General features: G+C 37.2%; 1 protein-coding gene across 2 annotated transcripts; it reads left to right on the forward strand.

Moving 5' to 3' along the window:
• The first annotated feature begins 675 nt into the window (after positions 1 to 675).
• Positions 676 to 18,570, forward strand: htr1fa (5-hydroxytryptamine (serotonin) receptor 1Fa). Of its 2 annotated transcripts, none has more exons than XM_066640975.1 (3): positions 676 to 903; positions 16,105 to 16,236; positions 17,248 to 18,570. In XM_066640975.1, the coding sequence occupies exons 2-3, from the start codon at positions 16,218 to 16,220 to the stop codon at positions 18,351 to 18,353; spliced, it is 1,125 nt and encodes a 374-aa protein (XP_066497072.1). In that variant the 5' UTR covers positions 676 to 903; positions 16,105 to 16,217; the 3' UTR covers positions 18,354 to 18,570. The 2 variants fall into 2 exon arrangements, with proteins under 2 accessions (XP_066497072.1, XP_066497073.1); XM_066640976.1 differs by lacking the exon at positions 676 to 903 and adding an exon at positions 1,140 to 1,228.
• The last annotated feature ends 1,491 nt before the right edge of the window (positions 18,571 to 20,061 follow it).

A 20,061-nucleotide genomic window follows, 5' to 3' on the forward strand; every position in this document is an offset into this window, starting at 1 on the left:
AAAACATGTTTTTTATTTTAACATTTTATTCATAATTATTATTAGTATAACTGATAAGGCCTTGATGAGGAAATAATACTTGTTTTTGAGCAACATGATGTGCCGTTGTGGGTGAAAGAGAACGAGAGAATTAGACTACAGAGTGCCTTTTATGTGCTGTATGAAAACTGGAATTTTTAGTAACATCTTTATGAAAGAGAGAGAGAGAGAGAGAGAGAGAGAGAGAGAGAGAGAGAGAGAGAGAGAGAGAGAGAGAGAGAGTGAGTGAGGGAGAGAGAGAATGAGTGTGTGTGAGAGAGTGAGAGAGTGAGTGAGTGAGAGGGAGAGAGAGAGAGAGAGAGAGAGAGAGAGAGAGAGAGAGAGAGAGAGAGAGAGAATGAGTGTGTGAGAGAGGGAGAGAGAGAGAGAGAGAGAGTGAGTGAGGGAGAGAGAGAATGAGTGTGTGTGAGAGAGTGAGAGAGTGAGTGAGTGAGAGGGAGAGAGAGAATTAGTGTGTGTGTGTGAGAGAGAGAGAGAATTAGTGTGTGTGTGTGTGTGAGAGAGAGAGAGAGAGAGAGAGAGAGAGAAATACTACAAATAGAGAGATAAAGTCCGAGTGAAATCAAACTTCCCACAAAGATGTTAAGTCTGAAATATTGAAATATTTGATGTTTTCTTGATTCTTCGTAAAATCGCTAAACGATATTTTCTTTTCTTTCGAAGATTTGTGTATTAATCAAGGTATTTCGTCTTTGTCATTATCCAAGCGCGTCTGGGGTCCGCTGGTGCTCGTGCGCCTGCGTCACTGAGAAGCTGGAGCGATCCAGAGCGCGTGCTGCCTCCGGTACAGACACCACCACCTCCTCCTCCTGCGCACACTCTACACACGAACACAGCCAGCTCTTACCCGGAGAACACACACCTGTGAGTACTGGCTCCATTAATACTTTTACTATGGGGTTATTTTACAGAGCGTTACTTTAACTAAGTTTATAAAGCAGCGTCCAGTGCGTTCCAGTGCAAGGCTCTAAACTTAGGACTAGAATACTCGGTCCCTTCAGGCTCAGAATATCGGTGAACTTGGGGAATAACACTAGTTTCTGTTTCTCGCTGCTTCTGCTTTATTTTCTTTGTAAATACTATACACGGGAACGTTGTAGGAAAGCAGTTGATGAGATCAAAGTGGCTGTTTGGTGCGGTTGCCTGATTGCACAGGATTGTCAGGGATTTAAACGCACCCTGGGTGCAGGTAAACTGAACCTAAACATCTCTCTGGGCTCTATTGCCAGAGACAGCACTCTCACTCCTTCACTGTTTGGGCAAAATAATGGCTGCGTAATTCCACATTAGACCTGTTTATTAATGTAGTAGTAGTAGTAATTGTGTTTTAACCACTTGTGCTTAGGCTTTGCAATATAGCACATATTCAACTGAGAATACATCAACACACTTAGAGAATTCCAGAGCCATTTAGGTATGCATTGCACAAATCTACATCAAACCGTACAGAAACTGCATAAGTAACATCACACATGGCATAAATTATGCATAGGAGACAGTAGTGAAACAGGAAAATGCCTTCTCTTTCTATGTTACTGAAATGGAAATTATTTAAAAATTCTTGCTCCTGACAGGTCACGTGGCTCACCATGTGACCAGCAGTAATGGGCTTCCAGCAACCTGCAACAAATATCCCTCCAGTATCACCTTCAAGACAAACATAATGAGAAACTGAAGCCCTACTTGTGGAAACTGAACAGAGTTGGCCTTTAAATCTGCCAATACCTAATGAAATCAAATATGTTAATGAAGTCAATTAAATCCAAATGATCTTATGAATAAATTAAATCTTAGAATACATTAAAGGTATGTGGTATGGCAAATCAACCTGGAACTTTCTAAACGTAACGTGCTGAGCTATAACTACATAATGTGCTGTTGTTTTTTTTTATCTATGTACAGAGTTAATACTTCTCAACGTATGATTTTTCTTTCATGTTTTAAACTGATTAGGGTGTTATGAATATTAGCCGATCTCTTCTTCATTAATTCAAATGCTATTCCTCATAATGCTTATTTCTGTAATTTTTAAAAAAAATGACTGATGTGAGCTTGATATTTGTCATAATGACAAAGTGTCTGGGGCTGTGTCAAACATGGGTTTAAGCCTACTGCAGTATGAGAGGACTGTCCTATGTAATATAGTGTTACTGTAGGCCTGTATAATATAGGTTTTGTATTATGAGTTAGAAGCTTTTTTTCAGTGCAATAATATCATTCAGTCATGACATCTTTCAGATATGTAGATTGAGCATTTGTTAGCTTGGTGACCAAGGGCACATTTACCCCGTTCAAAATATTCTAAATGATATCTAGTATTTTTACCTCAACATTATTGTTGAAAGTGTGTGTTAATGGACCTAATTTGGTTGTTTGTCTTTGTCCCATACTTAAACAGTTGAGGCCAATAACATATGGTGGGGTATATTTAGCAGCACTGATCAAATCAGTCCAACCCAGTTTTTACATCATGGGATTTACTCTGTTGACTACAAGACAGTCATAATTATTTAAAACTCTAGGTTGGTTATTGAGCAATGAAAATAGATTCCAAATGTTTAATTTCTTATATCAGATATATATACACTGAGTTACTTTATTAGGAATTCTTTCTTGTACCTATTATACACTTGTGATTGGTATATGTACCTTATAGTGTTACTTTCTACATTTATAATTATTGAATGCATAGCCCATGTTTTACAGCAAAATCAGCACCGCTACATTGTACCTCCACCATAGGACAACCATTAAGATCATATTATTTGTGTGGCAGGCCACACTCAACTTAGAAATGACATTAAAATGGCAGTGGCTTTGTGATGTGTGTGTCCAGCTGGTATGAATGTTCACAGCGGTCTGACAGGAGTTTTTAACCACAGTCAAGACCAGCTGGCCCCATTGTTGATGCACTACACAGTACTGTGTAAATGTCAGAGACCAGAATCTTGCTATTTAACCCAGACAAAATCATTAGCCATTAACAATTTTTTTCTTTTCTATATATATATTTTGCTATACTATATTCCCAAAAGTATTCACTTATCTGCCTTTGCACTCATCTGAACTTGAGTGACATCCCGTTCTTAATCCTTATGTTTTAATGTGTCTGCCTACCATTTGCTGCTATAACAGGTTCAACTCTTATGGGAAGACTTTTCATAAGGCTTAGGAGTGTGTTTATGGGAATTTTTTACCATTCTTCCAGAAGTACCATTACCATTCTTCCAAAGGTGTTCTGTTGGATTCAGATTTAGACTTTGTACAGCAATATACCAAACTCACTCATCCATATCTTTATGAACCTTGCTTTGTGCACTGGGGCACAGTCATATTGGAACAGAAAGGGGCCATCCCCAAACTATTCCAGCAAAGTTGGGAGCATGAAATTGTCCAAAATCTCTTGGTATGCTGAAGCACTAAGAGTTCTTTTCACCTTTTCACTGGAACTAATGGGCCGATCCCAACTCCTGGAATGCATCACAACACCATGATCCCCCCTCCACCAATTTACACTTGGCACAATGCAGTCAGACAAGTACCATTTTCCTGGCAAACCACCAAATTCATCCACCCAAATTCGTCCATGGAACTGGCAGACAGAGATGCGTGATTCACTCCAGAGAACATGTCTCAGCTGCTAGAGTCCAGAGTCCAGTGGTGGCGTACTTTACACTATTGCATCCAATGTTTTGCATTGCGCTTGGTGATGTAAGGTTTGGATGTAGCAGCTCTGCCATGGAAACCCTTTTCATGATGCTTTCTATGCACTGTTCTTGAGCTAATCTGAAGGCCACGTGAATTTTGGAGTTCTGTAGTGATTGACTCTGTAGAAAGTTGGTGACTTTTGTGCACTATGCGCTTCAGCATCCGCTGACCCCGCTCTGTCATTTTATGTGGCATACCAATTCGCGCCTGGGTCACTGTCATTCCCAGTCATTTGCACTTTGTTATAATACCACTGACAGTTGACTGTGGAATATTTAGTAGCGAGGAAATTTCATGACTGGAATTGTTGCACAGGTGGCATCTTTTCATGGTACCACACTGGAATTCACTGAGCTCCTGAGAGAGACCCATTTTTTCACATATTTTTGTAGAAGCAGTCTGCATGACTAGGTGCTTGGTTTTATACACTTGTGGCCATGGAAGTATTTGGAACACCTGAATCCAATGATTTGGATGAATACTTTTTGCAATATAGCATATGTCTTAGAATATTAAATATATAAATGATCCAGTTGCATAAGAGGAAGGGAATTAAGTGAAAAAACAAGACATCCAATATTTTTAAAAGGTACAATGACAGGAACCGGTAGGCCACTAAAACCATCAGATAAGAATGATTTAAAACGTTCCTCAACCCTTACTTCTGATTTGTATGAATTCATAGATGTTTGTCAGTTTTCACTGTGAAAATATTGCCCAACCAAGTGGGTGTGAAAGGATGTGTAGCTGCCAAAAAATTTATACTGAAAAGGAATGCTGTAGAAGGAAACAAGAAAATTGAAAATTGGAAACAAGAAAACCATGCACTGTCCTTCACAGAGCCTCAGCATCAATATGTGTTTGGGATTACTCAGAGAAGCAGAAAAATATCGAAAACAGATCTTTTGAGGTCTGGAGAAGTATGTGAGATTTTAAAGGAATGTGACAGTTGACACACTAAATACATATTTTTAACACTGAAATTGAGAATGCAGTGTAATTTCTGTTATATATTATATTCTGTTATATATGTTATATATATATTCTGTTATATAAAATATATTTTAGTTGTTCTTCCTGGTAGAGAAACATCAATAATTTGTGCTTAATGGAGGCTTCGACTGGAAATTAATTGATAAAAGGTGGCATCAGTTATTTGCACAGTACCATAATTGAGCCCTTGCAACAAAGAACCATATATTTGGCATTATTTTGTAATAAAAAACCTTTTATGTGTGAAATAACATTGTGTGATGCCCTCTGTTTGCAACAGAAAATTTGCTACGGTATTCATTTATTCATTGACCCTCTGTAACCACTTATCTAGTTCAGGGTTGTGGTGGATCAGGAGTCTACCTGGAATCATTGGGCGCAAGGTGGGAACACTCCCTAGAGGGTGCGCCAGTCCCTGTTATACTTATGTTACCATTTCTACCACTGCTGTGCTAAGAATGATCCTGCACATGTATGTCTGAGCAGAAGTGGTCCTGTGGTGGTCCATTTTCACTGATGGATGAAATAGAAAAAATGAAAAAATTGGAAAATCTTTTTAGCAAATAATTTAAAGACTAAGCAATGACTGAATAAAGACTTAAGATTTTAAGTGACAAACATCACTACCTTACCATAAAAACCATGCTACTCTTAAAGAACTTATCATTTCAAAAACTAAGATGTCACTTAATGCCTCACATGTTAAAAATGAGAAAATTGTCAGGGGTGCTGACACACATATCGCATGCTTCCACTGTCAATCTGGGCTATCAGGGTAACTTATGGTGCAAATGCAACCAACCTATTCAGCTGATTTTAACTTATAAATCTTACAGTTTATTCTTTTGGATTTTTTTGGGATTTCTATTTAGAACCTGTAGGCTTTTTTGTTAGATATGTTTCCAAGACTAAACAATTTTTTCAAAGGATCATAATGATGGTAGGCACACAATTAAGATAGCACAGACTAGGATAACAGAAAGCACAATCCCTGCTGCCTGCTTTGCATTACAAGCAAACAGCTCCATCTCATATCCTATTGTACCATTACAATCCCAGTCTTGCAACACACAAAACAAGAGGACACATGTTTGCATGTAAAAAGGAATTATTACATCAGAGTTATGCTGTCAGGAATATACACAAGACCCAAGCATCTCTTAGCAGTTTAATTACACTGAAAAGCAGTAAGACTCAATTCAAGTTATCTCTGATTTAATAGCTTCAATGGAAGAATATAAATGTAACTGAGGTTTTTAAAACAACACATAAAGACAGTTTTAAAACTGTGTTTGCATAGTCTGTTTATTTGTCTTCCATCTCAGATCCCAGCTGTTCTAAAAGAGCTGGGTTTAATGACACCAACCAATATCTTAAAGCAGTTGGGCATTTTGGTCAATGTCCTTTTCTTATTAATGGAATTTAGCACCAGCATCAGACAGTAAACTGAATGCCTGCTGTAATTGGTTCCTGTCCTAATTGACTGGCACATCAGATTTGCACAATTCATATTTTCCACACACTTAGCTATTCTTATCATTAGTACACAGTCTGTGCAGCATTTATGAACAGTTAGGTGCCTTATTCACATACTAACCATGGGAACCCATTCATACCTTCTGCCTGTCTTACCAATGCATTGTTACAGGTTTTAAATCTGTATATACTTCAAATGTTGATGGCTAGGTTTCATTTAGTTGAAATATTCGTATGGCATAGCTGCAAAAATCATCTATTGACACTTATTAAATATGATTCCAGTTCATTTATCTGGCAATATTTAAATGAACACAGTCACTAGTGTATAGAGGAAATCAGCAAAAATATGTATTCTGACATAATATCATAAAGATAGGGTAGGTGATTTTGTAGAAACCAGTCAGTGTGGGTGGCGTTGGAAAAAACTACCACTAAAAAGTCTCAGCTCATTCTTTCAGCTCTCCTTCTAAAGCCACCATCCCCAAATTCACACGTGAATGTATACACAGATATTAGTAAATGCAGAAAAAGCGCTTCAGGGAGAATCATTTTTATCGTACCTTTGTTGTACACACACACAACACACACACACACATATATGTCTTATATAATGTGCAGTATATAATATAAATACCATATATAAGATAAATACCACCAACCATCACTTGCTTAAACTGCAGTGCAGATTACAAACGAGATAATTAGCTGATGGTGTTACAAAGAAACAGCTATTCTGGCTACATAACTATGACAGTTAACTTTCTCACACACACACACACACACACATACACATATGATGTAATTACCTGTCTAGGCAGCAAGGAGTAATGATTGTTTATTTGAGCTCAGCCTATGTCTGGCTTCAGCTGGGATTTACTACATAGAAAGCTAGGAAGCAAGCTAATGTATTAGACAAAAAAAGCTTTAAAAGGTCATGATGTCATCATCATGGGTCAAAAGGATGTATTCCTTTTCCAGGCAGGATTGCAAACTTAGGCATCAGTCATAGTGGTGCAATGACTACCATTTTAGATAGATCCTTGAATTAATCTTGAATCCTGAACAAGACAGGAAAATGTATTTAACTCCAATATATTAATATGCAAAATATGCCCCTCCATCAAACAAACAAACAAACAAACAAACACACACACACACACACCTTTCTTTGGTAACTTCTACCTGGCAGGATGCCAGCAGCAGAGCTGTTATTTCACATAGCCAATATAAATAATTATCCTTTCAGATTTCTGCAATCACCTAGTTAAAATTGCAGCACTCAAGTAGCCAAACACTTTACAGCATTCAAATAGCCAATTGGATTGCTGGATTCTGTTTTATTAGATTTCTTTAGAGATAAAATTACATTTAATTTAAGGCACTATTATCAAGATATTTGAGAAAAACACTATACTATAAAGTCGGAGATGAGAACAATGAAAATAAGTTCATATTCTATTAAATGTATAGGCTCTATATCAGCATCAGTGACTCTTCATCTGCTCTAAAGCAAATTAACTTTGAACAACATTTTCAGCTTGATGCCTGCTGCCCAGGGGTCTCCTTTGAAAAACCGCGAGCAATTGCCTGGATTCCTTGCATCCTGGCTTTGCTTCTGGTAATTATTTACGCTTGAAGTGTTTTTTTTTTTTGTGTGTGTGTGTGTGTGTGTGAGAGAGAGAGAGAGAGAGAGAGAGAGAGAGAGAGAGAGAGAGAGAGAGAGAGAGAGAGATTGAAATTTCATTTGGTTTAATAAATCAATATAAATGCAAGAATAATGCAAATGCAACATATAGGGATATTATAGAAGTACTGAATAAAAAGAAGTCCAGGGGGTGGTAAATCTGAACAATGTATTATTGGTAGAGCAAAAATATTGAATATAATGTTTATAAATAACTTTTTTAATTTCTTAACCAATTAAAAACTTCATTAAAATATTTTACAGAGCTCTACCAAGTACAACTGTTTTGGAAATGTAAACAAAAAACTAGTTGCATATATACATACATAAATACATCTTCTTTTTCGCTTTTCCATTTCAGGGTCACGGTGAGTTGCATATATTTGAATAATTAAAATGATTATGATCTCTGTGTTAGAAAATCTATTATGGTCTTACGTGCCTAATCCAAGCTTAAATTGTTATAATTAAAGGTGATATCTACGACTGTGGAGAAATGCTGTTTTTGCTGGTTTGTTTATGTTCAGAAGTTCTGTGTCCTTTAAGGTGGAATGGTATGTTTGAGTAAAAAACAACTGTTGTCTATAAGTGGCTGAAGTTTAATTGTATTCACTGTTTGAATTACCACAGAATCTTATTTGCAACTCGAGTTGTTTTGTTTTGTCGCACCTTTGGTAAGGCAGTTAGCCTTCTCCCCAATTTGGAAATATTTTCATCAAGGGATTTAAAACAGCAAAAATAAGTCAATATTACCCACATAATGAGCAGGAATAGAGCAATATCTTGATATCAGTTCACATTTTTTAATATTTGGAGTTCTGTCTGTTGTCTAAAAAACTCCAGATACCTTACTAACACAAGGGTTTTGTAAACACATTACACTGGTTTTGAGCATGCAAACATACTGGAGAGCTATTAAATGGTAAGCAAACATCCTCAGAATTTTATAAAAAGTTTTTTTTTTATTAAAATCTTGAACGTTTAAAGCACTGGACCATTCAAGACAGGTAACCTTATTGAAGTGTTTTCAGTACCTCTTAACGTAATATCTTAAGTATATTTCCTTTACTACTGATGCCTGTTTATCTTGATTTCTAGTATTACTCTCTTAGCTTCATAGCAAAATAGAGGTGTCATATCACCAAGCCGGTACTAGCAGTGACTCTGCCTCTTCCTGTTTTATTTCTGCACTAGTTTCACACTCATTTCTTCCTCATATTTTACCATTTCCACACACCTCGTTTCTTGACTCTGTACATTTCATATATACATCGATCAGCCAAATATTAAAATGGCCTCTATTTCTCTAAATGTATTGTATACGTTATCCGCTTCACTTCCCATATAGGTGCAGAGTGTTATCCATCTGTTGCTCTGCATGCTTTGTTAGTCTCCTTTCACCTTGTCTTTCAATGGTCAGGACCACCACAAAACATGTATTTATTGAGTGGTGGATCATTCTCAGGGATGCAGTGACACTGAGTTGGTGTTGTGTTAGTGTGTGTTGTGCTGTCACTGTCCACCAGTCTAATAATAACTGCCCCGTAGTGGCCCTGACCATTGAAGAACAAGGTGAAAGTGGACAAAACAGAGCAAAATATTATCTGCGCTCTGTATTTGTAGAACTGCAAGGTGTCATTTCAGTTTCACCTCAATTTTCTGTCATACTTTTATTAGTACTCATTGTGCAAAAGGAAGTATGCATCAAGAGCATGCCTCCAGTGTTCATGTCTAATTAGAATATATTAGTATGCATAAGGTTTCCTTTAACATATTTTAATCACATTTTAGCCTACAAAATGGTACCTTCCTTTGCTCAGGAATGGTTAAGATTATAGTATATCCAAGCCAGTCAAGACATATTTCACTAATGAAAATGGTAAATTAAGTATGTACGTTGTACAAAGGAGAGTAGAGATACCACTACGATATGTGGTATTACCGTCCTAAATAAATTAATTATCCTAATTTTTGTGCTACACTCCTGTCACCTGGAACATGCCTGAACTGTTTGTTTTGAGGCTGCTCCATGGCTTTAATAGCTGGATGATAGATAGCTAGATGAGATCTTAAATTCGAATTTCCCCATTTCACAATGACCTTCCTGCCACAGATTTTGCATATTGCCTCAACTATATTGGCTGGCTCTCCCTTTTCATTTGGTTTAAAGCCAAAATGCTCCCAAACTGGTGAAGCTGCATTTGGTTTTGTGGCTAGGTTTGCTGCAGTTGTGTCAACTTTATAAAATGAAGTTCAGCTGCAGCACTTCAGATGCCAACAGCCGGGATAAATTACACTTTGAACCTTTATTTAACAATTAAAATTTTTTTTTTTTTAACATTCATTGCACACCATAAAATGTTAAACAAGAAATTCCATGCAAAAAAAGGTAAAACATTTGCTTGCCATTTGCTATTACAGTATTTTAGTTATTGCGACAACTCTAGTGAGATTAGTGTGTATGGTTGTTTATTATATCTGATGTCTGAAGAAAGATTGCAATCACCCTCCAACCCAAGCGATTTTATTCTAAAAGTATCTCAGTATTATACTGTGATTAAATGCTCCTAATTTAACACTGAATAAAAAGAACCCTAAGCCCATAAGCCCATAAGAAGTCCAGCATGGTTTCTTGGCCTCATTTGAAGAAAATGGGTACCCCACAGGCTGCTATAAAGAAAATAAGATATCCTGGGTTTACCTGTAATTTGCTTGAGGAAAGATACATATTTTTCTTGTTTGAAGTGTAATGCTATAACCTTGCCTTGGTAACAGTAACAATGTATAATATTATTACATATGTCAAAACCAGTGTATTTAAAATATTAGGCAATGTTTAATTATTATTTTTATGTTATTTTTTATATAGTCTAAATTATAATTTCCCATGGAACTAAACAAGATTAAGGCCAGGGGTGGGCTTTACCAACAGGCATTTGCCTGCTATTTTCACACATCACAGACCCTTACATTTCACTTGTATTGCAATGTGACTCCAGCATAAAGCATAGCTATTTGTTATATTTGTTATAACTATTTGTTATATATATATATATATATATATATATATATATATATATATATATATGTGTGTGTGTGTGTGTGGCACTAAAAACAAGTCTCTCAAGCAAGCGTATTCTGGAAAAAGCCCTAAAGGCCCCATAAGCACAATATCCTTTTTTTCTCTGAGATTTTCAGTATTTTAGAAAACAGTACTACTGAATGAATGAATTAATCAATTACACAATTAACTCCAGTTACTCTGTGAGATTTTGCATAGCTGAGACATCTTTTTTCACCTTTTTCTTTAGCTTACAAAAACAACAGAGCAGTGCCAATAGTCCTTATTAAACAAAAAATTATAGCATCATAAGTTGATGAGCATTTTTATTGATATTAATATTGCATTGACATTTGTTAGTTATATGAAGCCATAATTTCATCTGTATAGTTTTAAATAATAAAAACAAGTTTTATTATTAGTGCACTCTCAGAAAAACTGCCACTGTGGTGGAAACTTCAATGATACATTTAGGGAAATAAATGTACCATATTCTATAATAATTGTTTATTTTTAAGTTGTGTTGATTTCATGAACCCCATTCAATCTCCAGGACTATTTAGTTGTTTTATTTTACATGAAAGTCTACAAATATACACCTCTCCTTTTGAAGAGGAGAATGTAATGTACCTTCACGGAACACAACTGGACTTTAATATCACTGTTGTAATTTTTTAATGGTACATTTACACTGTTTGTAGTTTTAGTCAGTAATAATGTGGCTAAGTCCAAATGTGTTGTGTGTTGTTAATGGAGATTTATTTCTGGGATTTGCACTTTTTTAACCCTACAAACAAACCCCATTCCCAAAAAAGTTGTGACACTGCAAAATGTAAATAGTATCCAAACACAATGATGTGCAAATCATATAAAACCTTGAAAATAATACAAAGGCAGAGAAATTTCTGCATTTTTGACTAATAATTGAATTGAATAACATATTCCAAAAAAATTTAAGACAGGGGCATGTTTACCACTGTTACCTAATCTTTTCATTTAACAACCCTGTAAATGATTGAGAACTGAGGAGACCAATTGTTATAATTTTGAAAGTGAAATGTTTACCCATTCTTGCTTGTTTTAGGATTTCAGCTGCTCAACTGCTTGGAGTCTTAATAATAGTGTTTCTCATTTCATAATATGCCAAATGTATTTCAGTGGGTGACAGATCAGATCTAGTTTCGCACCCGGACATTTACTAAGTAGCCATGCTGTTGTAATTCAGAATGTGGATTGGCCTTGTCTAGCAGAAATAAGAAAGATGTTGTCTGGATGTTTCTACAAAACCTGTTGATATAATTCATTAACAGTTTATTATCATTAACAGTTTCTTCACAGATACACCCATGTCACATGCACTAACACAACCCATATCATACAGTTGCAGATGAATACTGGCTTTTGAACAGGCTTTTTGGATCCTTTTTATATATGGTTTCTTATACACATTTGTGGTAGTGATCATCTGTGGTTTTGGGAAGTGTTTCTGAGTCCATGCACTGCCACAGCCAACCAATACAGATTTTGAGCTTTGTTGCTTACATTCAAAGATTTATCTGGATTCCCTGAAGCATTTAATAATAGTATGTGCCATACAAGGTGAAATCTCAGAGTTCTTAACTATTTTATAAGAAACATTGTCCTTGAACTGTTGCACAATTTGTTCAGGCAGTTTTTCACAGAAGTGAACATTGCCTGATCTTTACTTTTGAGATGCTTTACTTGTTTGAGATGCTCTTTTTAAACCCAATCATATCACTGACTTGTTACCAATAAACCTAATGGGTTCCTTGTAGTTTTACACCACTTTATCATTCATTTGTTGCCTCATCCCAATTTTTTGGAATGTGCTGCTGAAATCAAATTCAGAATGAGCAAATATTTTTCAAAATATCAAAAAAGCTTCTGTTATAACATCTGGAATACTGTCTTTGTACTGTTTCAATTAAATATAGGGATTAAATGATTTGCACATTATTGCATTTTATTTTTATTCACATTAGGCAAAGCATCCGAGTTTTTTATGGAAATGGGGTTTGAATATTGTAATTTTAAAAGCAAATGCTTCCTGAAAAAGTATTAGAGAACATGCTGTGTTATCCTGGGTAATTATTGATTACCAGGCCCTAAGATGGTAGATAAGAGTTGTGATACAGTGTTCACAAATGAAGATCATTGGCCAGATGTATGTTATGAGTTAGTCTAACCCTTTTATTTGCACATTGACAGATGTTTCCTGGGTTGGAGTATTAATGATAAACTGATTTAATATTTTATCCCTTACATGAGCCTCTCTTCATTACAGACAAAAAGTCATCACTATGACAACCATTCCCATCAAACCAGTGGAATTGCAGGGATGAAGGTGGTGGGCTTTAGAGCAATAAGGGTTTATCACAGATGCTCCCACCTTTTACCCTTTTACCATTTAGATCTATCCCTGAATAAAGCAGCTCTCAGCTTCATACAGACTTCATTGGACATGTGAATATATTTTGCAACCACAAATCATTTATAAACAAGATCTGCTTCAAGATGCTCAACGTTTTATTAAAATAAAAGCAGAGACAAGATATTGGTAAAGGACTATAATGTCAATCCTAATCCTGTCTATTCTGCAACTGTCAGTACAATTTGCTTGTATCTCCATTTTTTTTTTTATGTGTATAATTTTTATATAATGTTTTCATTTTTTTATACTGTCTTCTAGATGAGGAATTTAATGATAATATGAATTGAAAGTTGAACCAATAGAAATGCTCCAAACAACTTTGAACAAATTCTTATTGCATTGTAAGTTAATAAGTCCTGAAAGTTACTACTATTGTTTTGTTTGAATAGCAGCAATATGATTATTGATAACAATAGTGTCTTAATGGCTTTAAATTCCAATGTATTTAAATAACACCATCTTGGCTTAGAGACACAACACAGATGCAAATTTCTTCCTAATTTTCTGAAAAGGACAGTATTCTTCAAGGACTAAGTAATCTCAGGATCAAGTGGCATGGGTTCATCAGTACTAATTGCTTTTAAGGAAACCCTCAGATTTCTCTTTAGGACTGGACTTTAGACATTATGTTAGAGAATGGAGGATCCATTTTCACTTGGTCTCTTGTTGAAGCTCCTCTCTGCAACTCTCAACATGACAGCTTCAACTCAGGAACCAGATTTAGGGACAGCAGCCACAATCACAACACATCCACAAGGAAATGATTCATTAGTAGCATCCCTCTGCTGGAATTGACATGCCAGGCAAAAATGATGGCCAAATATACTTTTCAGATACAGTGAGCACTGTGAACCCCTGTAGTTTGAAATGGAGGGAACACTGGGTGGTGTTCTGCTGGCAGAGACTGATTAGGTGAGACCTACCCCTAAATTGACTGCCCGAAGGTACAAGTGCTCAAATTCCAAACACCAGAACTGGGAGAGAAGCTGTTTCTGCAGTGTGATGGAGGAGAATGCCACTGCACAGAAGATTTACAATTTTCCAAGCATTAAGGTGTGAGGTTTCATCTGGCAAAGAAATAAGACTGCCTGGATTTATTCCTGGAGGGAATACAGTATATTTTCCAAAGTTTGTTGACACTTGCATTTCTTCTGAAATCAAGGGTATCCATTTGGAATTTGTCAACATTTGCTGCAGTAACAGCTAATAGTTTTCTAGGAAGGGTTCACACTAGATGTTGGAACATTGCTGTGAGGATTTGATATCATTCTTTTACAAGGTCAGGTAGTGAAGATTGACAATTAATTCTAGATCACAAACATCATTCTAACTCATCCAGTGGTCTTGGATGGAGTTCCATCTCTCCAGAGAATGCAGTTCAATATAATTGCAGTATACTTGCAATGCTTAATACACTTCTAGCTGACACTGGGCATTATATATATGAGGATCATGTGTGACTTCTCCAAAACAATGTATTTCATGCAATAATTCACTGCATTTTCCTGAATTCTACACAGCCATTTCACTTTAAAGTAGCCAAATGTATTAATTTTATGGACATTTGAATACTTTTAGACATATAGTGTGATGTGACACATATTAACTATATATTAATTTGTACATGCATAAGTTATTGCGTTCTCCCCGTGTCTGCGTGGGTTTCCTCCGGGTGCTCCAGTTTCCTCCCACTGTCCAAAAACACACGTTGGTAGGTGGATTGGCGACTCAAAAGTGTCCGTAGGTGTGAGTGTGTGTGTTGCCCTGTGAAGGACTGGCGACCCCTCCTGGGTGTATTCCTGCCTTGCGCCCAATGATTCCAGGTAGGCTCTGGACCCACCGTGACCCTGAACTGGAAAAGGGTTACAGATAATGAATGGATGGATGGATAAGTTATTGCATTTTTATGTATGTAGATAAAAGATGTAGATTAAATATGTAGATACCAACATTCTGGAAGGATCATATGTGAGTTATGAGTTGTATGAGGTACTGGGAACACTGAATGCTAATCAGGTCTGGCTAGTACTTTGCTGTGTCCTTGTCAATTGGGAGCGTGAGCTATTAAGCCAAGCTTGATGGTGGACTTTTCATGGCAACTAGAAAAACATGCAGTTCCTCTGTTTTGCTTGAATGGCTTACATTAACTGAGTGATGACTTAGTCAAAGAGTGTGTTATGGGGGACAGAATGAGCAGAAAGTGACAGTGTTTCACAGCTGTAAAGCTCATTGGGTCCAGTTGGACGATTGTGTTGTGTGCATGATGGAGCTACATACATAATGGTTCTGTACTGATGATTTGCCACACACAGGCATGAAAAACTCTCACTCAGAGTATTGGAAAATGGAACAGTTCAAAACACATTTTCACAGCCAGTGTCAGCCTATCAAGAAAAAAAAAAAAAAAAAAAAAAAAAAAGAGTGTGGATTTTTTTTTAGATTCTAACAGAGTTGACAGTGGCACTTTTATCACACAAACTGTGCTTAAGAGAACAGGCCAAGGCAGATGTCTAGATGTCTTAACCACAGCAATTGTGCCTTAAAAGACTCAAATTATGTTCTGTAATTTCTGCAGTAGTTTTTATTATCACACTGTAATATTCCTTTCCTAAGCAGCCCTGCAGACCTAATCTGACCTTCGTCTCCACAGCATTAACAACCTGTCACTTCATGATCTACACTCCTCAGATGCTGACCTTTGGGCAATTGAAGGCATGTATCACCATGGTTGATTCCCATCAACACAAAGACACAGTGATGTATTGTTCCAGTGACGCAACTGCACAGGACCAGGCAAATGAATGAACGCCACTTCCACAGGTAATCTTCTCCTGTAAAATTCCTAAAAAAATAAGTCGGCATTAAGAAAAAATAAGAATCTGCGTGATTTAATCAAACAACAAACTGTCTGAAATCTTGTGTATTACATTAACTGAACAAATTAATATTGTAGACCAGTCACTTCCCAGTGAGAGAAAGTAAAAGAAATTATGTCATGTAGTGCACGTCTTGCAGTAATTAAAAGCACCAGTGCATACATCTGTGGAAAATATATTGACGGCTTTTGTGAGACCAGGATTTCTTATATTAATAAAGCTGTAGTTCATTTACAGTTTCACATACAGTTTGACAATCTTCTTGTCAGAAGTTAGCTGCTTGTGTTTTTCACTGGAACTACTAATACAACTTTAAATGATTAGCCTTAATTTAATTTTGTGGAAAACACTTTATTGAAGAGCAGGATCCCATTATTAACACTAGAGATTAAGGCATTCTAGTTAATTGACATTTTGTATATATTTAGGCTTACTAAAGCATGCATCAGTTGTCATATCACTGGATGAAGTGAAATACAAATGTAACCTTAATAACTAGTGTTGCTATGTAAAATGAAATATAGCCTCATGAATGTTGCCTTTCAGCTCACCCTGAAGTCTGAGCATTTTTTTTTTTTTTTTGGCATTAGCATCTTAGCTTCTGGGAAATGTTCACCCAAACACCTAGATGCCAAATGCATCTTTGCTGACTGCCAATGGGTTAGACCTAAAAAAAATTTGAATAGTGACCAAGACACAAAGAATCTGTATCTGTAATTTTTTGTGCACTTACTTGTTTAGTTACTGAGATTTACATATTGCTACAAAGTAAAACACAAAATATTCTATATGCTTTAAAGTTTCTTAGAGCACATTTTATGATTTGCATTTTCAGCAATAAAAGTGGAACTTATTTCACTTAGAAAACTCAGTCTTGCCAATCAATAGTGTGCCTCAATGTTAATGCTTTTACAAATGTTTTTACCCTTGACTTGTGCTCTACATTCTATGGCAGGCATGGATTCAAACTGCACAGATGGTGTTGGCCCTGCAGATGGACTAGGTAAAAGCTCTCCAGGAATGATCATCCTCTCCCTCACTCTGTCTGTGCTGGCTGTGCTGACTACTGCCATCAACTCTTTGGTCATCACTGCCATCATCGTCACACGCAAGCTGCACCACCCAGCCAATTACCTTATCTGTTCTCTGGCAGTGACGGACCTGCTGGTGGCCATTTTGGTCATGCCGTTCAGCATTGTGTACATTGTGAAGGAGACCTGGGTCATGGGTCAGGTTATGTGCAACATCTGGCTGAGTGTGGACATCACCTGCTGCACATGCTCTATCCTGCACTTGGCTGCCATCGCTGTGGACCGATATCGAGCTATCACGGACGCTGTGGAATACTCCAGGAAGAGGACGTCAGTGAGGGCAGCGATCATGATCACTGTGGTGTGGCTGCTCTCCATCCTCATCTCATTGCCTCCACTGCTCTGGAGGCAACACAGAGACAACTTAGATGACCAGTGCCTCATAAAGCACGATCACATTGCTTTCACACTTTACTCCACCTTCGGGGCCTTCTACATCCCTCTCATACTGATCCTTATCCTTTACTACAAGATATACCGGGCAGCTAAAATTCTTTACCACAAAAGAGGGACCAGTCGGCTCAACAAGACCGAAATGAACGGACACATGATCCCCAAATGCTCTGACAGGGAACAGCAAAGCCCAGATGCACTCAGTCCCCCAGAGAAATCTTTGTCTGAGCCCTCCACAGAGGGTGACCGGGTACGCATCACTGCCAAGAGCCCAACTGTCCGATCTCGCAAAGAAAAGTCCATGAGAAAACAGCGGATATCAGGCTCACGGGAGAGAAAGGCAGCAACAACTCTGGGCCTCATTCTTGGTGCATTTGTCATCTGTTGGCTGCCCTTCTTCATCCAGGAAGTCATAGTCAACATTTGCTCCGGATGTAGCCCCTCCAGCGAGTTAGCCAACTTTCTGACCTGGCTTGGATACCTTAACTCCCTCATCAACCCCCTCATTTACACTATCTTTAATGAGGACTTCAAGAAAGCCTTTCAAAAGCTGGTAAAGTGCCAGAATTATGTCTGATATGCAAAGTGGAATATTGTAGGACACCACCTGGAATGCATTAATTGGAAAACATGAATATAAGAGAGTGCAAGTGCAAAGAAAACAGACTAGATGATTTAGGACGATATAATGCTTGAAGATGCCAAAACCACTACCTCTGTATAAAGGTATGTGTGTGTGTGGACAGCTTACAGCATAATTAATATTGAGATGCTCCTAATATCAATAATATACGGTAGTAACAAAACTTGTAAAGCTGGTGTATGAAAACACTTCATCTAATTGGGTAATGTACAATTGTACATTCTGAATATGTCTGTATTTTCACATCTTTATTTTAGTGAAGGATGCCTAGAAAATAAACATGCTATAGTCTTTTTTTCATTCAAAGCAATTTTTTACACAATTGGCTTACATCCCAGTGAGGACCTTGATGACACCACTGGGATTATAGTGTTTAATTATCTTACAGCATACTGTTGAGCTTTGCATCTCTTTTACAACCTGAATTCCAATGAAGTTGGGACGTTGTGTAAAACATAAATTAATACAGAATACGGTGATTTGCAAATCCTTTTCAATCCTATACTCAACTGAATACACTACAAAGAAAAGGTATTTAATGTTCAAACAGATAAACTTTGCAAATATTCCATCATTTTGAATTTGAGGCCTACAACACATTCCTAAAGAGTTGGGACAGGGGCAACAAAAGACTGGGAAAGTTGAGGAATGCTCAAAAAACACATATTTGGAATATGCCACAGGTGAAAAGGTTAATTGGAAACAGGTGAGTGTCATGACTAGGTATAAAGGGATCATCCCTGAAAGATGGGGTGAGGTTCACCACTTTGTGAACAACTGCATGAGCAAATTGTCCAACAGTTCAAGAACAATGTTTCTCAACGTACAATTGCAAGGAATTTACGGATTTCATCATCTACAGTCCATAATATCATCAAAAGATTCAGAGAATCTGGAGAAATCTCTGCAAGTAAGCGACAAGGCCGAAAACCAACATTGAATGCCTATGACCTCCGATCTCTCAGGCGTGAAAAGCCATATATCAACAACACCCAAAAACGCAGCTGGCTTCTCTGGGCCCAAGCTCATCTGAGATGGACTGACACAAAGTGGAAAAGTGTCCTATGGTCTGACATGTCTACATTTCAAATTGTTTTTGGAAATCATGGACGTTGTGTCCTCCAGGCCAAAGAGGAAAAGGACTGTCTGGGTTGTTATCAGTGCAAAGTTCAAAAGCCAGCATCATTGATGGTAGTTGGGTTTTTTTCAGCATTATAAAAAATGATATAATGGTACATACAGGTTTTGGAGCAACATATGCTGCCATCCAAGCAACTTCTTTTTCAGGCATGTCCCTTATTATTTCAGCAACACAATGCCAAGCCACATTCTGCACATTTTACAACAGCATGGCTTTGTAGTAAAAGAGTGCGTGTACTAGACACTGCCTGCAGTCCACACCTGTCTCCCACTAAAAATGTGTGGTGCATTTTGGAGTGCAAAATACAATGACGGAGACCCCAGACTGTTGAGCAACTGAAGTTGTACATCAAGCAAGAATGGGAGAGAATTCCACCTACAAAGCTTCAACAATTGTCCTCAGTTCCCAAACGCTTATTGAGTGTTGTTAAAAGAAAAGGTGATGTAACGCAGTGGTAAACATGCCCCTGTCCCAACTCTTTTGGAATGTGTTGCAGGCTTC

The sequence above is a fragment of the Hoplias malabaricus genome, chromosome 12 (assembly GCF_029633855.1).
Source record: "Hoplias malabaricus isolate fHopMal1 chromosome 12, fHopMal1.hap1, whole genome shotgun sequence".
NCBI classification, from domain to species: domain Eukaryota; kingdom Metazoa; phylum Chordata; class Actinopteri; order Characiformes; family Erythrinidae; genus Hoplias; species Hoplias malabaricus.